This window comes from Arvicola amphibius, chromosome 3 (assembly GCF_903992535.2).
Source record: "Arvicola amphibius chromosome 3, mArvAmp1.2, whole genome shotgun sequence".
Taxonomy (NCBI): domain Eukaryota; kingdom Metazoa; phylum Chordata; class Mammalia; order Rodentia; family Cricetidae; genus Arvicola; species Arvicola amphibius.
The window spans coordinates 88,894,055-88,909,208 of record NC_052049.1 but is presented as its reverse complement, the minus strand read 5'-3'; the positions used below and the strand labels follow the sequence as shown (position 1 = coordinate 88,909,208).

At 42.3% G+C, this 15,154-nt stretch overlaps 1 protein-coding gene across 4 annotated transcripts in view; it reads left to right on the top strand.

The window, feature by feature from the left end:
- LOC119810638 (zinc finger protein 426-like) overlaps positions 1 to 15,154 on the top strand; it is a 28,326-nt gene that overhangs the window by 9,360 nt on the left and 3,812 nt on the right. For 3 of the 4 annotated variants that reach the window (XM_038324210.1, XM_038324213.1, XM_038324211.1), the window contains 4 exons: positions 6,749 to 6,871; positions 7,883 to 7,965; positions 9,578 to 9,704; positions 14,755 to 14,835. In XM_038324210.1, coding sequence (XP_038180138.1) covers positions 6,847 to 6,871; positions 7,883 to 7,965; positions 9,578 to 9,704; positions 14,755 to 14,835 — 316 coding nt within the window. In that variant the 5' untranslated portion in view covers positions 6,749 to 6,846. Of the gene's footprint in view, positions 1 to 6,748; positions 6,872 to 7,840; positions 7,966 to 9,577; positions 9,705 to 14,754; positions 14,836 to 15,154 lie in introns of those variants that run through there. The other variant, XM_038324214.1, reaches the window with a different exon arrangement.

Sequence of the window (15,154 nt, the reverse complement as noted above, 5' to 3'; positions counted from 1 at the left end):
GAGCTCTGAACTGTATAAGACAGAAGAGCAAGCAAGCAAGAATTCATTCATTTCTCTGCTCTTGATCGTCAGTGTGAAGTGAATAGCTGCTTGAATTCATGCCTAAATTCCCCCTTGGTAACAGGCTATAGTCTCTAATTGTAAGCCAGATAAACCCATCATCCTGAACATTGCTTTTGATAAGATTGTTTAGTTCAGGGCCTGTAGGTGGCTCAGTGCACGAAAGCACTTGTCATGCAAGACTTGGAACCTGAATTTGACCCCTGGAACCCACAGTAGTGGAGGAGAGAACTAGCTCCTGAAAGCTGTCCTCTGACCGCCCCCCCCCCCATGTGCATGCCTATACATGTACACACAATCATACGTATTTAAAAATCTCTAATGCTTATTGAATGATTATTCTCAGTTGCTGCTTAAAGTACTGAGATGTCGTGCTGGAATGATGACTCCGCAGTACTTGCTGTTCTTCCAGAGGATCCACGTCAGGGTGTCAGTAATTCTTTTTTTTTTTTTTTTTTTAAGATTTATTTATTATGTATACAGTGTTCTGTCTTTGCGTATACCTGCAGGCCAGAAGAGGGCACAAAATCTCATTACAGATGGTTGTGAGCCACCACCATGTGGTTGCTGGGAATTGAACTCAGGACCTTTGGAACCTGTGCTCTTAACCACTGAGCCATCTCTCCAACCCAACCATCAGTAATTCTAGTTTCAAGGTACACCTTTTTGGCCTCCACAGGCACCTGGACACATGTGGTGTGTGTGCTCTTTTGTGCACATGTGCGATGGTACACACGCGCGCACACACACACGTGTGCGCACACATACACACACACACACACACACACACCACCCAAATTGAGTTACCAGGAATAAAGGTGCATTTATAACCCTGGCACTTGGGATGATCAAAAAAGACCAGTAAGGTGGCTCAATGGTAAAGGTGCTTGGTGCCAAACCTGACCTCCTAAACTCAATCCTTGGGACCCACATGGTGGAAGGAGAGAACCAACTCCCCAAAATTGTTCTCTGATCTCTACATGGGTGCCATGGACCCCATACCCACACATATAAACAGTAACAGTCATAACTGTACAAAGGGTAGTGAGATGGCTCAGTGGGTAAACTAATTGCTGTGTGAACGTGATTTGAATTTAATCCCTTGAACCCACAGTTGGAAGAGAACCAGCTTCCCAAATTTGTTTGCTTACCTTCTGTATACCATGGCACATATACCTGCACACAGGCATGTGTGCGTGAGAGTGTACACACACACACACACACACACACACACACACACACACACACAGTAGTAATAATGTAGTATATAAAGGACCATTGAGATAGCTCAGCAACTGAAGGTGCCTGCTCCCAAGTCTTGACAGGCCGAGTCCAGTCCCTAGAGCTCAGAGTGAGAGAGCCTGTTTCTGAATGTTGCCCTCTACTTCTGCACATGTTCAGTCATAACCAATTCCCACAGCACACAATAATAAATAATAATAATATTATTGCACTTTTAGACCAAAACCCACTAACAGTTCATGTTGTGGAGGTGCTAGAGAGATGGCTCAGCAGTTAAGAGCACTTACTGCTCTTGCAGAGGACCAATGTTTGGTTCCCAGCACCCACGTGGTGCTTTGTAACCATCTGTAACTCCAGTTCAAGGGGAATCCAATACTTGGATTTTTCTAACTTGGATACCAGCCATACACATAGTGCACATACATGCATGCAAACAACCCTCAAGATACATTTGGGAAAAAAAAAACTTATCAAAAAAAGAATTCATAGCTGAGTGGTAGCATATGCCTTTAATCCCAGCACTCAGGAGCAGAGGCAGGTGATCTCTGAATTCGAGGCCAGCCTAGTCTACAGAGCAAGTTCTAGGACAACCAGAGCTGCACGGAGAAACCCTGTCTTGAAGAACCAAACAAAACAAAACAAAACAAAACAAAACAAAAACAAAACCCAAACAAACAGCAAAGCAAAACTCACATTGGACACTGGTGTGTGTGGTCAAGTCAAGCTGTGCTGTGGTTGAGTGCACAAACAAGGTATTGTTCTCACCCTCCCATTCTTAATGTATTTCCTGGAAACTTAAATTTATATTGTGTTATGAAAATCATTTAATTAAATCTAGTTAATACTCAGTTGTACAATTTCAGAAGGATCTCTAATTGCCCTGGTAGGAATAAAGGTATTCTAAAGAGAAACTGCTGACCACCCCTTTTTTTGAAATAGACTTTCAAAAGCATATACTCACTCCAATTGGTATTTCTGAAAGATGTTTATGTTGGGAGAAGGAACAGGCTAGGAGCCAATGTGTGTGGATAGGGTGGAGCTGGGGAGTGGGTTGTCCCCTGGAAAGAGGTCAGATCGTATTGCAGCAGGGACTGGAGCCTGAGCTATCGTGATGAGGGGAACTGTACACTTAGCAGGACTGCTTGGCTGTGCATGTCTGTTGCCCTCGATTTCAATCTGAAGTTCATGGTAGGATCTCAGACATAGGCTTGAAAGTACAAAACACTGGAACTTTTTGTTTTGTTGAAGGTACAGTCACCTTTTTGGTATATATAAAAATTGTTTTTGAGACAGGGTCTCTAACCACTGTGTAGCTCAGGCTGGCATGAAACTTACTATTCAGACCAGCCTGGCCTGTAACTCACAGAGATCTACCTGCCTCTGCCTTGTGAGTACTGAGATTAAAGGTGTACACAACTATGCCCAGCTTATAAGCATTTTTAGAGGTGGTATGAGGTTTTGCTTTTCATGAAATACTAAGGTTTAAAATGTGTGCCTAGCCCATAATCATGCAAAATGTACATAGCACATTTTTCAAGGCAAGTCCTTAATTCCAGAAGATGATATTAATATATTTTCCAAAGTTTTTTTTAAGATTTATTCATTTTTATGTATATTGGTGTTTTGCCTGCTTGTATGTCTATGTGAGGGTACCAGATCCTCTGGAACTGGAGTTACAGACAGTGTGTACTGCCATGTGGGTGCTGGGAACTGAACCAGGGTCCTCTATGAGAGCCATCTCTCCAGCTCCCCGGTGTTTTCTTAAATAGAAGATAGTTTAAATATGACGAGAGCAGGGAGCTCTAGGCATGGGAGTAGAAGTATTTGCCAGATCAAAATTGATACAAAGTTTTAATGAAGAGTGTATGTTATGGGCCAGAGAGATGACTCAGCAGGGTGATAACCTGAATGTGGTCCTATGACATAATGGTGGTAGGTGAGAACAACCCCAGAAAGTTGGCCTCTGACCTATACATAAACACACATGCACATTGGTGCATATGCACACACAAACACACACTATGACTATGCATTGTTAACAAACGCGGCATAGAAATTCTCAGGCACTTGCTGTCTCTGAGAGAGAATGGGTACCTTCTGTAGCAGCTAAGAGACATTAACCTAACTTGTATCCTGGGCCATTTGATTGGGGTCATTGAGATAAAAGGTGACACTTCAGTATCCTGCTAGATAGTAAGCTTTTTAAACACCGTTTGTCCTTTCTAAGATTGGTGCAAGAAACCCCATGTTTAATAAAAAGGGAAGAAAAGATTGACCATTTGAGATGAGATGCCATGGTTAAGCTAAGAGTTAAGCTTTTATTAGATAACAGGGCATCACAAGGCACTGGAGCAAGAGAAAGAGGAATTTTGTTGTTCATTTTTGGCTTTTTTGCCTCCACAGTCAACATTTGGAAAAGATGAACAGCTTGTCCCATTTTCACTTACATATTATATGTGGTAGACAAAAGAAAACAGAAATGCTTGTCTGGGAGCCAGGCATTGTGGTACATACCTGTAACCCAAGTACTCGGCAGACTGAAGCAAGAAATCACAAATTCAAGAAGGAACTGGAAAGGGAGGACTGTGGGCTTTCTGTGGAGATGCTTTTATCCTGTTTAGGAATGTGTTAGGACATAAGCCTTTATCAAAACTCCAGTGCATATTTAAGATGCGTACATGTGAACTGAAGAGTTGGCTCAGTGAGAGCGCTGTGTACAGCGTGAGAAACAGTTCAAACCCCCAATATCCATGGCATTGTCATTTGTATACCTATAGCCCCAATCGTGTGACAGGCAAAGGATTGCCGGGCTCGCTGGCTACCAGTCAGCTGGGGGTTTAGTGACAGATGCTGTCTCGGTGGATGTGGTAGAAAGGGGTAGAGCTGGACATCCCATGCCCCCTAGGCTTTGTGCACACGACATATGCTTCCCCTCTTCTCACAAAGGTGTGCTTGAGTTTTAATTATATCTTAGAGTCAGTATTTTAGTCTGATCTATGGAATAGGGCCTGTGTAAGGTTTCTGTGAGTATATAATTTGATTTATCGATAATGAACTGTGTAACTTGTACTATATAATTTGGACTGCTGTTCAGGGTTTGATGATTGCCATTAAATTTTAGCAAAAATGCTTTTTATATTTTTGGTTGCAAACCTAGGATTTAACTACTGAGCCGTCTCTCCATTCCACAGAATTATTTTTAAGATACATAATGCTTAATGATGAACCAAAAGGCTGTTGGGATATAAATCAGTTGGTATAGTGCTTGCCTAGCATGCACAAAACTCTGGGTTTGATCAGCATTGCCACATCCATTGGGCATGGTGGCACACATCTGTGTTAATCCTAGCACTTGAGAAATGGCGGCAAGAGGATTAGAAGTGCAAGACCAACCGTGGCTACATCGTGAGTTTGAGGCCAGCCTAGGACATGAGACCTTGTTTTAGTTTTTGCTTTTTTGTTTTTGTTTTTTTTAAACAACTTGTGAGGCAGAGACAGGTGATCCCTGAGTTCAAGGCCAGCCTGATCTATAGAATAAATTCCAAGTTAGCCAGGGCTATACAGAAAACTGTCTCGGGAAAAAAAAAAAAGAGGAAAAGGAGGAAGAGGAAGAAGAGGGAAAAAAGTGTGAGAAGGAAATTAAAGCAAACTGATGAAAAAATTAAACACTATGAAACACTATTCCCACCTTATTATTAATAATAATTAATAATAATAATTTTGTTTCAGGCAGGCAAACAGGAATCCTAAAACAAAAACGGAAAAGATGGTTCTCTGAAAAGACCCATAGAAAAGGTGTTGAGCAGATCTAATGTTGCTCGCGCCACCCCTGTGCTGGGGGAGAGGCTTGAGTTTCCTCTCACCACCCCTGTGCTGGGGCAGAGGCTTGAGTTTCCTACCAAGACCTTGCTGAGGTTGCTTACTGCTTAAATTATGATTTGAGATCCCCCTGCCCAAATACCTTTACATTTAAGATGGAGGTATAGCTCAGATGTAGAACTCTTGTCTATCCTGCATGAATCTTGAGTTCCATCCTCCACACCTGTCAAACAGGATCAAAAACCACCACCAAGAAAATTCTACCTGAAAACAAAAGGATTATTTTGAGACCATAAAGATGGCTCAATTTTCAAGTACATTTGCTGTAGATCTGAGCACTCGTGTAACAAACTATGTGTCCAATTAACATCTGTAACTCCAGTCCTATGGAGGATGGAGACAGGAGGACCACTGGAGCTTTCTGGCTTTCAGCATAGCTGAGAAAATGTGAGCCCCTGGTTCAGGGAAACACCCCACCTTAAATGAATGGGTGAAGAAAGATGGGGAAGGGCATAGCCGCCTTCTGACCTCTGCATGTGCACATTTACAGAAGGCATACACACAAATAAGAAAGTAACGATCTGCCTGTTGTACATATAATTTTCCCACTTGTTGAAGATGAGAACAAGTTTGCATAGTAATGAAAGAAACCTTTACCTGCCTTTAAGTCCTGCATCATCACCTGAACCAGAAGATAAATGAGCAATCGCTAATGCTCTCTGAATATAGATCCTTTCCTATTTTGTTCTGTTTTAAATTTTCGGATTGTTTTCTTTGTGTGTATGATGTAGGGAGAAGGGTGCCTTCCACCTTTACATGGGTCGTGGAGATCAAACTCAAGCTGTGAAGCTCATTGTCTGGACACAAGTGCCTTACCTGCTTAGCCATTTTGCCAACTCCCTGTTTTTTTTGAGGCAAAGTTTATATCCTGGCTAGCTTTGAACTCACAGCAATTTCCCTGGTGCAACCTCTCAATGGCTGGCATGTTTGCAGGGTTTTCTGTTCCACCCGCCAGCTCTCAACCACACAGAGACTTGTTATTAATTGTAAATGCTCGGCTGATAGCTTAGACTTGTTACTAACTAGCTTTATATATGCTCTATCACGTGGTAGTACCTTTTTTAGCACGGCATGTTCATCTCCTGCTTCCTCTGCATCTCGTTGGCGACTCTGCCCTTCTTTATCCCCATTCTCTCTTTTTGTCCACAAATCCTGCCTAACCTATGCCTGACTAGCTATTGGCCATTTAGTCCTTTGTTAAATCAGTGAGAGTCCTTTATCAAACCAATGAGAGCAACAAATATCCAGTGTACAGCACTGGCATTACAGGCATGCACCACCTACTTGGCTTTGAATATAGATCTTTTAAGGGCAGTTGTATTTACTGAGAAGGGTGATTATAATGATTAATTGAACACATGGACACACACTCCTTGCACAGTTGCTACATAGCATCCCTCAGTAAATTGCAGCTAGTATCACTAGAATTCATGTTTCAGGGAGAACTGTGTGTAGTGATCTTCCTATGTACTTCCTGCATATAGTTAACGTATAATTGATAGGTATTGTCTAAGTAACTGATGTTAGTGATTGATACTGCAGAAATGCTAATGGCTGTGTACAACAGGCAATGGAGAGTGCCACTGTCCACTGAAACTCACAGCTACACTAAAGTGACGACAGCCCCAGTGAAAGGAACACTTGGACCCACTTCTGCATTACAGGATGGCAGCGACTGACTCGTCCCATGGTAAGGCCTTGGGAATGGAAAACAGGTTGAAACCACTTGCTGGCTCACAGGAATATTTGCAGCGCCTCTGGGGAAAGGTGCAGTCTTCATTATATGTTTTATAGTCATGATAAAGTACCATTTTTGTTTTAGATTTTGTTTATTTTTATATGTATGAATGTTTATGCATCGTGTGTGTGTGTGTGTGTGTGTGTGTGTGTGTGTGTGTGTGTAGTGCCTATTGAGGTCAGAAGAGGGTGTCAGATCTCCTGGGACTGGACAGTTGTGAGCTGCCATGTGGGTGCTGGGAATTGAACCTGGGTCCTTAGCCACTGAACCATCTCTCTGTCCCCCAACACTTTTCTTTTTTTTTTGGGATGGAGCCCCATGTAGCCCATGGTGGCCTTGAATTTGCTAGGTAACTGATGATGGCCTTGAATTCTTGATCCTTTTGCTTCCACCTCTTGAGCTGGGATGACAGGTGTGCACCATTTATACCCATTTGTTCTAAGATGGAGCCTGGGCTTCATGCTCTCCAGGCAAGTACTGCACTGACTGAGTTACAGTTCCAACCCTGATAAAGTGGAATCTTCAGGGCACAAAGCTTCCTTACTTATGAAATGAAGATGTTATTAGTAGAGTTGCCCTAGTAAGAAGCATTCCTTGCATTCTTCTTTCAGGTTGTAGATGACACAGGACTGCTCTAGTATTCTTTGGCATGTAGGGATGGGAATGGGCTCTCAAATGTGTGTGTGTGTGTGTGTGTGTGTGTGTGTGAGAGAGAGAGAGAGAGAGAGAGAGAGAGAGAGAGAGAGAGAGGTGGGGAACAAACGAGAGAGAGAGGAAGGAGAGAGAGCGAGCTATAGTGAGAGGCACAGAACAAGAAAGATGGAGAACAGGAGGGAGGGAGGGAGATGTCAGTCTGCAGTTAGATTGATGACGTGAGGCTTTTGTACTAGGGTGGAATGACTCCTGTGCCTTTGGATGAGACTCTGCACAACTGAGTATTTATGCCTGCTTCTTTTCCATGAGGTCTTTCAGGGGACTCAGTCTGCCTTCAAGAAGAAAAGGTATCAGCACAAAGGATGTTGATTGCCTACCTGACAAATTATCAGGTAAAAAGATACACACATGCACACACATTCAAAACATTCCACCTAGAGACAATATCCTCTGAACAAACTTGTCTCTAGAGCTGTTTACAGCAAATAGAGCTTCACTCACCTAAGGCTCTGGCTCCTGGGATAGAGACCCTGTCATAGTTCATCTTCTGTTACCATGATAAAAACCAGGACCAAAAGCAACGAGGAGGGAAGAATTCTCAGGTCATAATCCAGCCCTGAGAGATGTCAGCACCAGAACTTAGGCAGGAACTGAAGCAGAGACCAGTGATGGAATCTGTTTACTGGCTCATGACCCTGACTTGCTCAGCTACCTTTCTTAAACACCCCACGTCCACTTGCTGGGGAATGGTACTGCCCACATTGGACAGGGCCTTTCTTCGTCAATCAGAAATCAAGAAAATGCCAACAGGCTAATCTGATGAAGGCAGTTCCTCAGTTAACACCCCTCATTCTCAGATGTGTCTAGTTTGTGTCAAGTTGCCAGTGATTATGACAAAATCTTTCCTATTAAGTGAGTTGGAAATTTACAGTTAATCTTGATCTTTCAGTAATAATCTGGCTTTACCTTCATGGTGTCAGATCATTTTTCTCTTATTATTACATGTGTGTGTGTATGTGTGTGTGTGTATTCACATGAGTGTGCATGTGTAGAGCACATGCCACAATGTGTGTGGATTCAGAGGACAACTGCAAAAGTCAGTGGTCTACTTACATCATGTGTGTTTGCGGTCCACACTTAGGGCATCAGTCTTGGCAGCAAGTAACGTTACCCACTGAGTCGTCTTGCTGGCCCCTGACCAACTGAATGTTTCTTCCTTTTTTGAGTTCCCTGGCAGATGATAAGGTAGATGAGATAGCCTCCTTTCCTAAGACATTTATTCATGTATGTACACTCATCATATCTTTAGGAGGTGCTGGCTACTGTGCCTAATACAGAGAAATACCATGTGTACTGTGGGTACCAGTTCCTAGTCAGCAGTGACATTTAACTTGAGGAAATAAGAGAGCGAGAACAAGGCTGAAGATGGAGCTCGGTGGTAGAGTTCCTGCCTAGCATGCTCAGTCAGGGTTCCGGGTTCTGTCTCCAGCAAGGTAAAAAGGTGGCTGGGGTCCTTGATGCCTCAGTGGGTAAAGGGCTTTGTACAAATACAGGGACCTGAATTTTGAGACCCAGTACCCATGTAAAACTTGGCGTGGCTGTTTATGTCTGTAATTTCAGGGTTGGGGTGGGGATGAGTAGATTCCAGGATTCACTGATCAGCCAGTGTAGCTGAAACAGCAATTTCCAGGTTCAATTAAAAGCCCTGTCTCAGAAAATAAGGTGAAGAATTAATTGAGGAAGTCATCCCAACATGAACTTTTGGCTGCCATATGAACTTGCACAGGCAAGTGTACCTATCTATCAGTTTACATGTGTATACACCATGCACACACACACATGTGAGTTTAAAGAGGAGTTTGTAAAGCCACTGGACCTTGGTGTTAGAGAATTGGAGACCAGGGAATTTTCTTAGATGTTGGGTTACACTTCCTCATCCTCCCATGTTCATTAACAAAGATCTTAATTGGCTAAAACCAGCATGGCATGTTTTCAATATTTTAGGAGTTAGTGAACTTTGAGGATGTGGCTGTGGACTTTACCCAAGAGGAATGGACCTCACTGAGCCCATCCCAGAGAAGCCTCTACAGAGACGTGATGCTGGAGAATTACCAGAACCTGGCCACAGTAGGTGAGATTGCTGTTGCTCCCTGCAGCCTCTCATGGACTGACTGTGTTTCAGGAACGGTGATGGTAGCTCTGAATAAGACACAGCCCCATCCCTAAATGCATATTTTGTTTTTTGGTTTTGTTTTGTTGTATTTTGAGACAGAGGTTCTCATTGTAGCCCTTGCTGGCCTGGAATTGAGATGTAAAACAGGGTCACCTCAAACTCACAAATATTACCCTTGCCTCTGTCTTTGGAATGCTAGAATTAAAGGTGTATACCACCTTAAATATGTTTTAATGTACTGGGGTGGTTCTCAAAAAGTCTAAGATCTCTATATGTGTAGTGAGGAGCTGCGGGCAGGCCTGCTTTTCATCCTGCCCAGCTCCCGGCCACCGGCTAGCTTATGCCCCGAAATAACAACACACAAATTGTATTCTTTTAAAGATTGCCTGGCCCATTATTTTCAGCCTCTTACTCACATCTTGATTAACCCATATCTAATAATCTGTGTAGCACCACGAAGTGGTGCCTTACCGTTTAGTTTCTAGCATATGTCCATCTTTGGCTGGAGCTTCATCGCATCTGGCATCTCTCTCTGAGGAGAGGCACGGCAGTCTGCCTAACTTAGGAGAGGCGTGGCATCTTACTGATCCTTCTACCTCACTTCCTCTTCCTGTTCTGTCTACTCCACCCACCTAAGGGGCGGTCTATCAAATGGGCCAGGCAGTTTCTTTATTAGCCAATGAAATCAACTCAAACAGAAGACTCTCCCACATCATTTCCCCTTTTTCTGTTTAAACAAAAAAAGAAGGCTTTAACTTTAACATAGCAAAATTACATGTAACAAGTTATCAAGTAAGAATTACAGTTACAATATTTATATCTACTTTATCTTTTATCATAACAAAGGAAAACAACTATAACTATCTATCTATTCTTCAACTCCATCAGAGACTCCAGAAGGACACAATATTACCTAGGTGAACAAGAAGTAAGCTACTTCCAAAACTCTAGAAATGACAGAGACATCTCGCTGCCTGGACAGTCACCCAAAGTTCTTTTGTACTGTTGGGGCATCCATCTTCAGCCTACAGGCCCATAGTTTCCAGCAGACATTTCCATGATCAGGAAATTTCAAAGGTAGTTCAGTCACTATCTGCTGTGTCCTTCAGAATGTCTCGCAGACTCTTTCTTAAATTAGGAACCCCAAAGAATCATCTCACATTTAGGCAAGTTCAGCAGTCCTCTCTCGTTGGGTTCTTTGTGTCCAGTTTCTGCAACAGTCCAGGCAAGAGCAGTTTCTTGCCCAAATGGCTATCAAACTCCATAAGGAGCCTCTTTGATGCCCATCTTCCTCTTGAAGTAGATTGGTACTGCCAGGAGCAGACATGTCTCATTGTCATGAACAGTCCTAACTTATTAAAACATTTAAAATGCAATATTCTGTAGTCTTTGAAAGATATGAAGAATGCCTTTTTAACTTAAATATATCTCTATATATCTAGAAAATCTAACTAACATGACTATAAGCTTTACTATTATCAATGATTATCCATTAGCAACCTATATTTCCTAATTATACATTATATTCTTAAAATGAACTACACAATCACAATACCTTAATCAAGATTAGAAATACATATACATATAACAAAATTGACCTTAAAATCCATACCAATGCAAATTATTCATATCTATATCATATCCCCCTTTAAATGTAAAAGAACATTTATAAACAATATTTGGGAAAATGGGCGCAGTTATTTCTCTCCAAACTGCTTCCTGCTGAATGGGGACGCTGTTAATCAGATCTTTCATGGTGTAACCTGTGTGCCAGGTTCATCTCAGTTATCAGTTGGGTGAAGTAATTTTCTGAAGGTGTTCACAGCAACCTTTCAGGAGGGTGTGGTCTATCATACCATATTGGGATAGAAGCAATCCAACGGGTCTCATTTTCTGTAAAAATAAAAGAAGAATCTCTTTTCCAAAGTATCATATTCTTAGATCCAAATTCTAAAGTCAAGGTATTTTCAAGATATCTTTCTTGGATTAGTTCAGCAGCATTTGTAAACAAATATCTTTTAGCAGCTGTTGCTCCTTCCTCAGCATTCAAACAATTCAAAAAGAGCATAATAGCATATAGTATCAAGATTCTCTGTGTATTTTCCATCTTTGTGCGGCTTTATTTTAACCTCTATTTCGTTTATTTTATACTTTTATTTTTTGAGACAGGTTCTCTGTATATCTTTGTCCTGGAATAACTCTGTAGACCAGGCTGTCCTTGAACTCTCAGAAATCCGTCTGTCTCTGCCTCCCCAGTGCTGGGATTAAAGGTGTGTGCTACAACACCTTGAACTCACAGAGATCTTTCCGTCTCTGCCTCCCAGGCATTGGGATTAAAGGTGTGTGCTGCCACACCTTGAAGTCACAGAGGTCAATCTACCTCTGCCTCCCAAGTGTTGGGATTAAAGGTGTATACCACCACAACAAACTACTTCCTTTTTCTTTCTTTCTTTCTCTTTTTTTTAACTGTAAGAACTTTAACTTTTAGCCTGCATGTATTTTTAACTCACTGCAAACCATTTAGAGGTTTTCTTTGTCTTTGAATCTCTCTTTACTGTATATCTCTCTTTTTCTGACCACACAAGTCTTTAATTTACCAAGCAATATAGGTAGGATTAAAGCCGTGGCTTTGACAGCTAGATCCAGCCCATTCCTTAGCTTTCCAGCCTCATGGCAGAGGTACTGGCTATAGCCTTGTTTAACACCACAACTCTGTGGCGGTTCAAGGTCCCTGCCAGCAAGCAAGCTGCAACAGTGTTAAACAACACTCAAAAGCTCCATAGTCAGGACCGCCTGCTTGAAAGAGTCAGAGTTTGCCCTGGTGGGACTGCCCAGAAAGCTGGCATTTTAAAACGGCACAGCTTTTTTCCTGCTACGGCTGAAAACTGAAAAACAAACGTTCAGCTTTTCATCAACACCATTTAAGTGTTTGGTGGCAGGACCTCTTAAAAGAGCTGCAAGATTTTGCAGCTAAAGCTGAGTCAGGAAGCCTCTCTTAGATGAGAGTGCTTTCTTACCTCTAGCAAGCAAAGCCAAACCTGAGAAATAGCGGCTACCAAGAAAACATGCTTTACTCTATTCTTTCCCAAGCTTTCTCAGGCTTTCTGTGGATTCAATTATCCACGTGGGTGCCATATATGTTTTTGCTGGGTGGTGGTGGCTCATGTCTTTAGTCCTAGCACTCAGGAGACAGAGGCCGGTGAATTTCTGCATTTGAGGCCATCTTGGTCTGCAGAGTGAATTCCAGGATATCCATGCTACTCAGAGAAACCCTGCTCTCCACCCCAAAAAGAAAGTATATATTTTCCCTCTCTACGTTGATAGGCTAAATTAGAAACCTCAGTGTATAATCTTATGTCATATGTGTGTCTATAAATTCTCTTGGAGTTCAAGAGATGATGGGTCGGTGCTTAAGAGAACTTGCTTGAGGACCTGGAGTGGGGATCCCAGTATGTATCTAACAAGCGGATTGTGGTCTTGCATGCACCTGTGACCCTGGGGTGGCACTGAGGAGAGGTTGGAAATGAGGATCAGCCTCACGGGGAAAACACAAGCCAAGGTTCCAGGAGAGACTGCCCTAGAGTAAAGCACCCAGCACCCCACTTTGTCCTTTGTGTGTGGGCACAGGCATTCATACCTGCACACACATGTGCATATACCATATGCACATATACCACACACATACATATCCACAAACACGTGCAGTTAATTAAGAAGGGCTCGGGGAGATGACTCAGTAAGATGGTTACTGCTCTAGCAAGAGGACCTGAGTTAGGGCCACAGCTCTCCTGTAAAGGCTAGGTGTGATATTAGCCATCATATATACAGAAGCACACCTTATACACACACTTATACACACATACAAAATAATAAGTAAATTAGAAAGTTTAATTATCTTGATGACTGTTACTAATAATACTATATATGATCCACTTGTGGTTAATTTTTCTAGAGGAACAAAGATATCTTTGTTGCAGATCTCTCTCCTCTTTCTCTCTTTTGTTTTTTTTGTTTGCAAGACAAGGTTTCTCTGTGTAGCCCCGGCTGTCCTAGAACTCACTCTGTAGACCGGCTGGCCTTGAACTCAGAGATCCTCCTGTAAATGGAGATTGTACTTTCATTTTCCAGCCACCCAGACCCAAATAACCACACAGAAACTATTAATTGCAACATCATTTGGCCAGTGTCTTAGGCTTCTTACTGGCTAGTTCTGAGTATTAAATTAACCCATTTTTATTCATCTGTGTATCGCCACAAGGCTATGACTTATCTGTGCAGCATGTTACTTCTTTGGCAGCTACATGGTGTCTCCTTGACTCTGTCTTCTTCTCTTTCTATAGATATCTGTTCAGATTTCTTGCCTGTTTTTACTCTTCTAAGTCATTGGCCCAAACAGCTTTATTCATCAGCCAATAATACATAGAGAAGGACATCCCACATCATCCACCTGCTGGGATTAAAGGCATGCACCACGACCACCCAGCAAAAAATATACGGAGACCCTGGACTTTTTGAGAACCACGCCAGTACCTTAAAACATATTTTCCTGGCTATTGCAGTTCTTGCTTCCTGTTTGAGTAAAAGTAAAGTGCGTGGCTGAGATCCGAGTCAGTGGCCGAGCACCTATCGCTTGTGGGGCCCGGGTGCAACCCCCAGTACTATAGAAAGAAAACTCTAGTTTTTTGTAGATGTATATACAACTAAATTAACTGGGGCCTTAGGCTGCAGAGCAAGCTAAACTTTGAGGCATAGACAGGTGGTACTTGTATAATTAGTGCCTTAAAAATAATTTCTCATTACTTATCATTACAACTCTAGTTCCTGGCAGTGTGGTGGCACACTTCTGGAATTCAAGCATGTGGGAGGCAGTAAGAGTAATATTTCTGTGAGCTTGGAGCCAGCACTTGTCTCCAAACACTGGAGAAAAAGCAATAATTCTTGAACCCTGGGACGTTCTGTCATTTTTTTCTCTACGTCTTCTCATCAGTGTGTCTTACCTTGTGCACAGGGTATCAGCTCATCAAACCCAGTCTGGTCTCTTGGTTGGAACAAGAAGAATTTAGAACATGTCAGAACATGGTTTTCCCAGGTCAGTATTCATGGAAATTTTATTTTTTTCTTTTTCTTCTGAGACAGAGTTTCTCTGTATAGCCCTGGCTATCCTGATACTCACTCTGTAGATCAGGCTGGCTTCGAACTTACAGAGATCCATTTGCCTCTGCTTCAAGTGCTGGGTTAAAGGCATGCACCACCATCATTGGGCTTGGAAGTTCTATTTAATGAAAGTTTAGTATGTTTGCAACTGAAATAAACTTAAAATTAAAAACCCTTGTGTTGGTCTGGAGAGGTGGCTCAGTAGGTAAAGGCATGTGCAGCCAAGTCTGACAACTTGAGTTCGATCCCTGTAA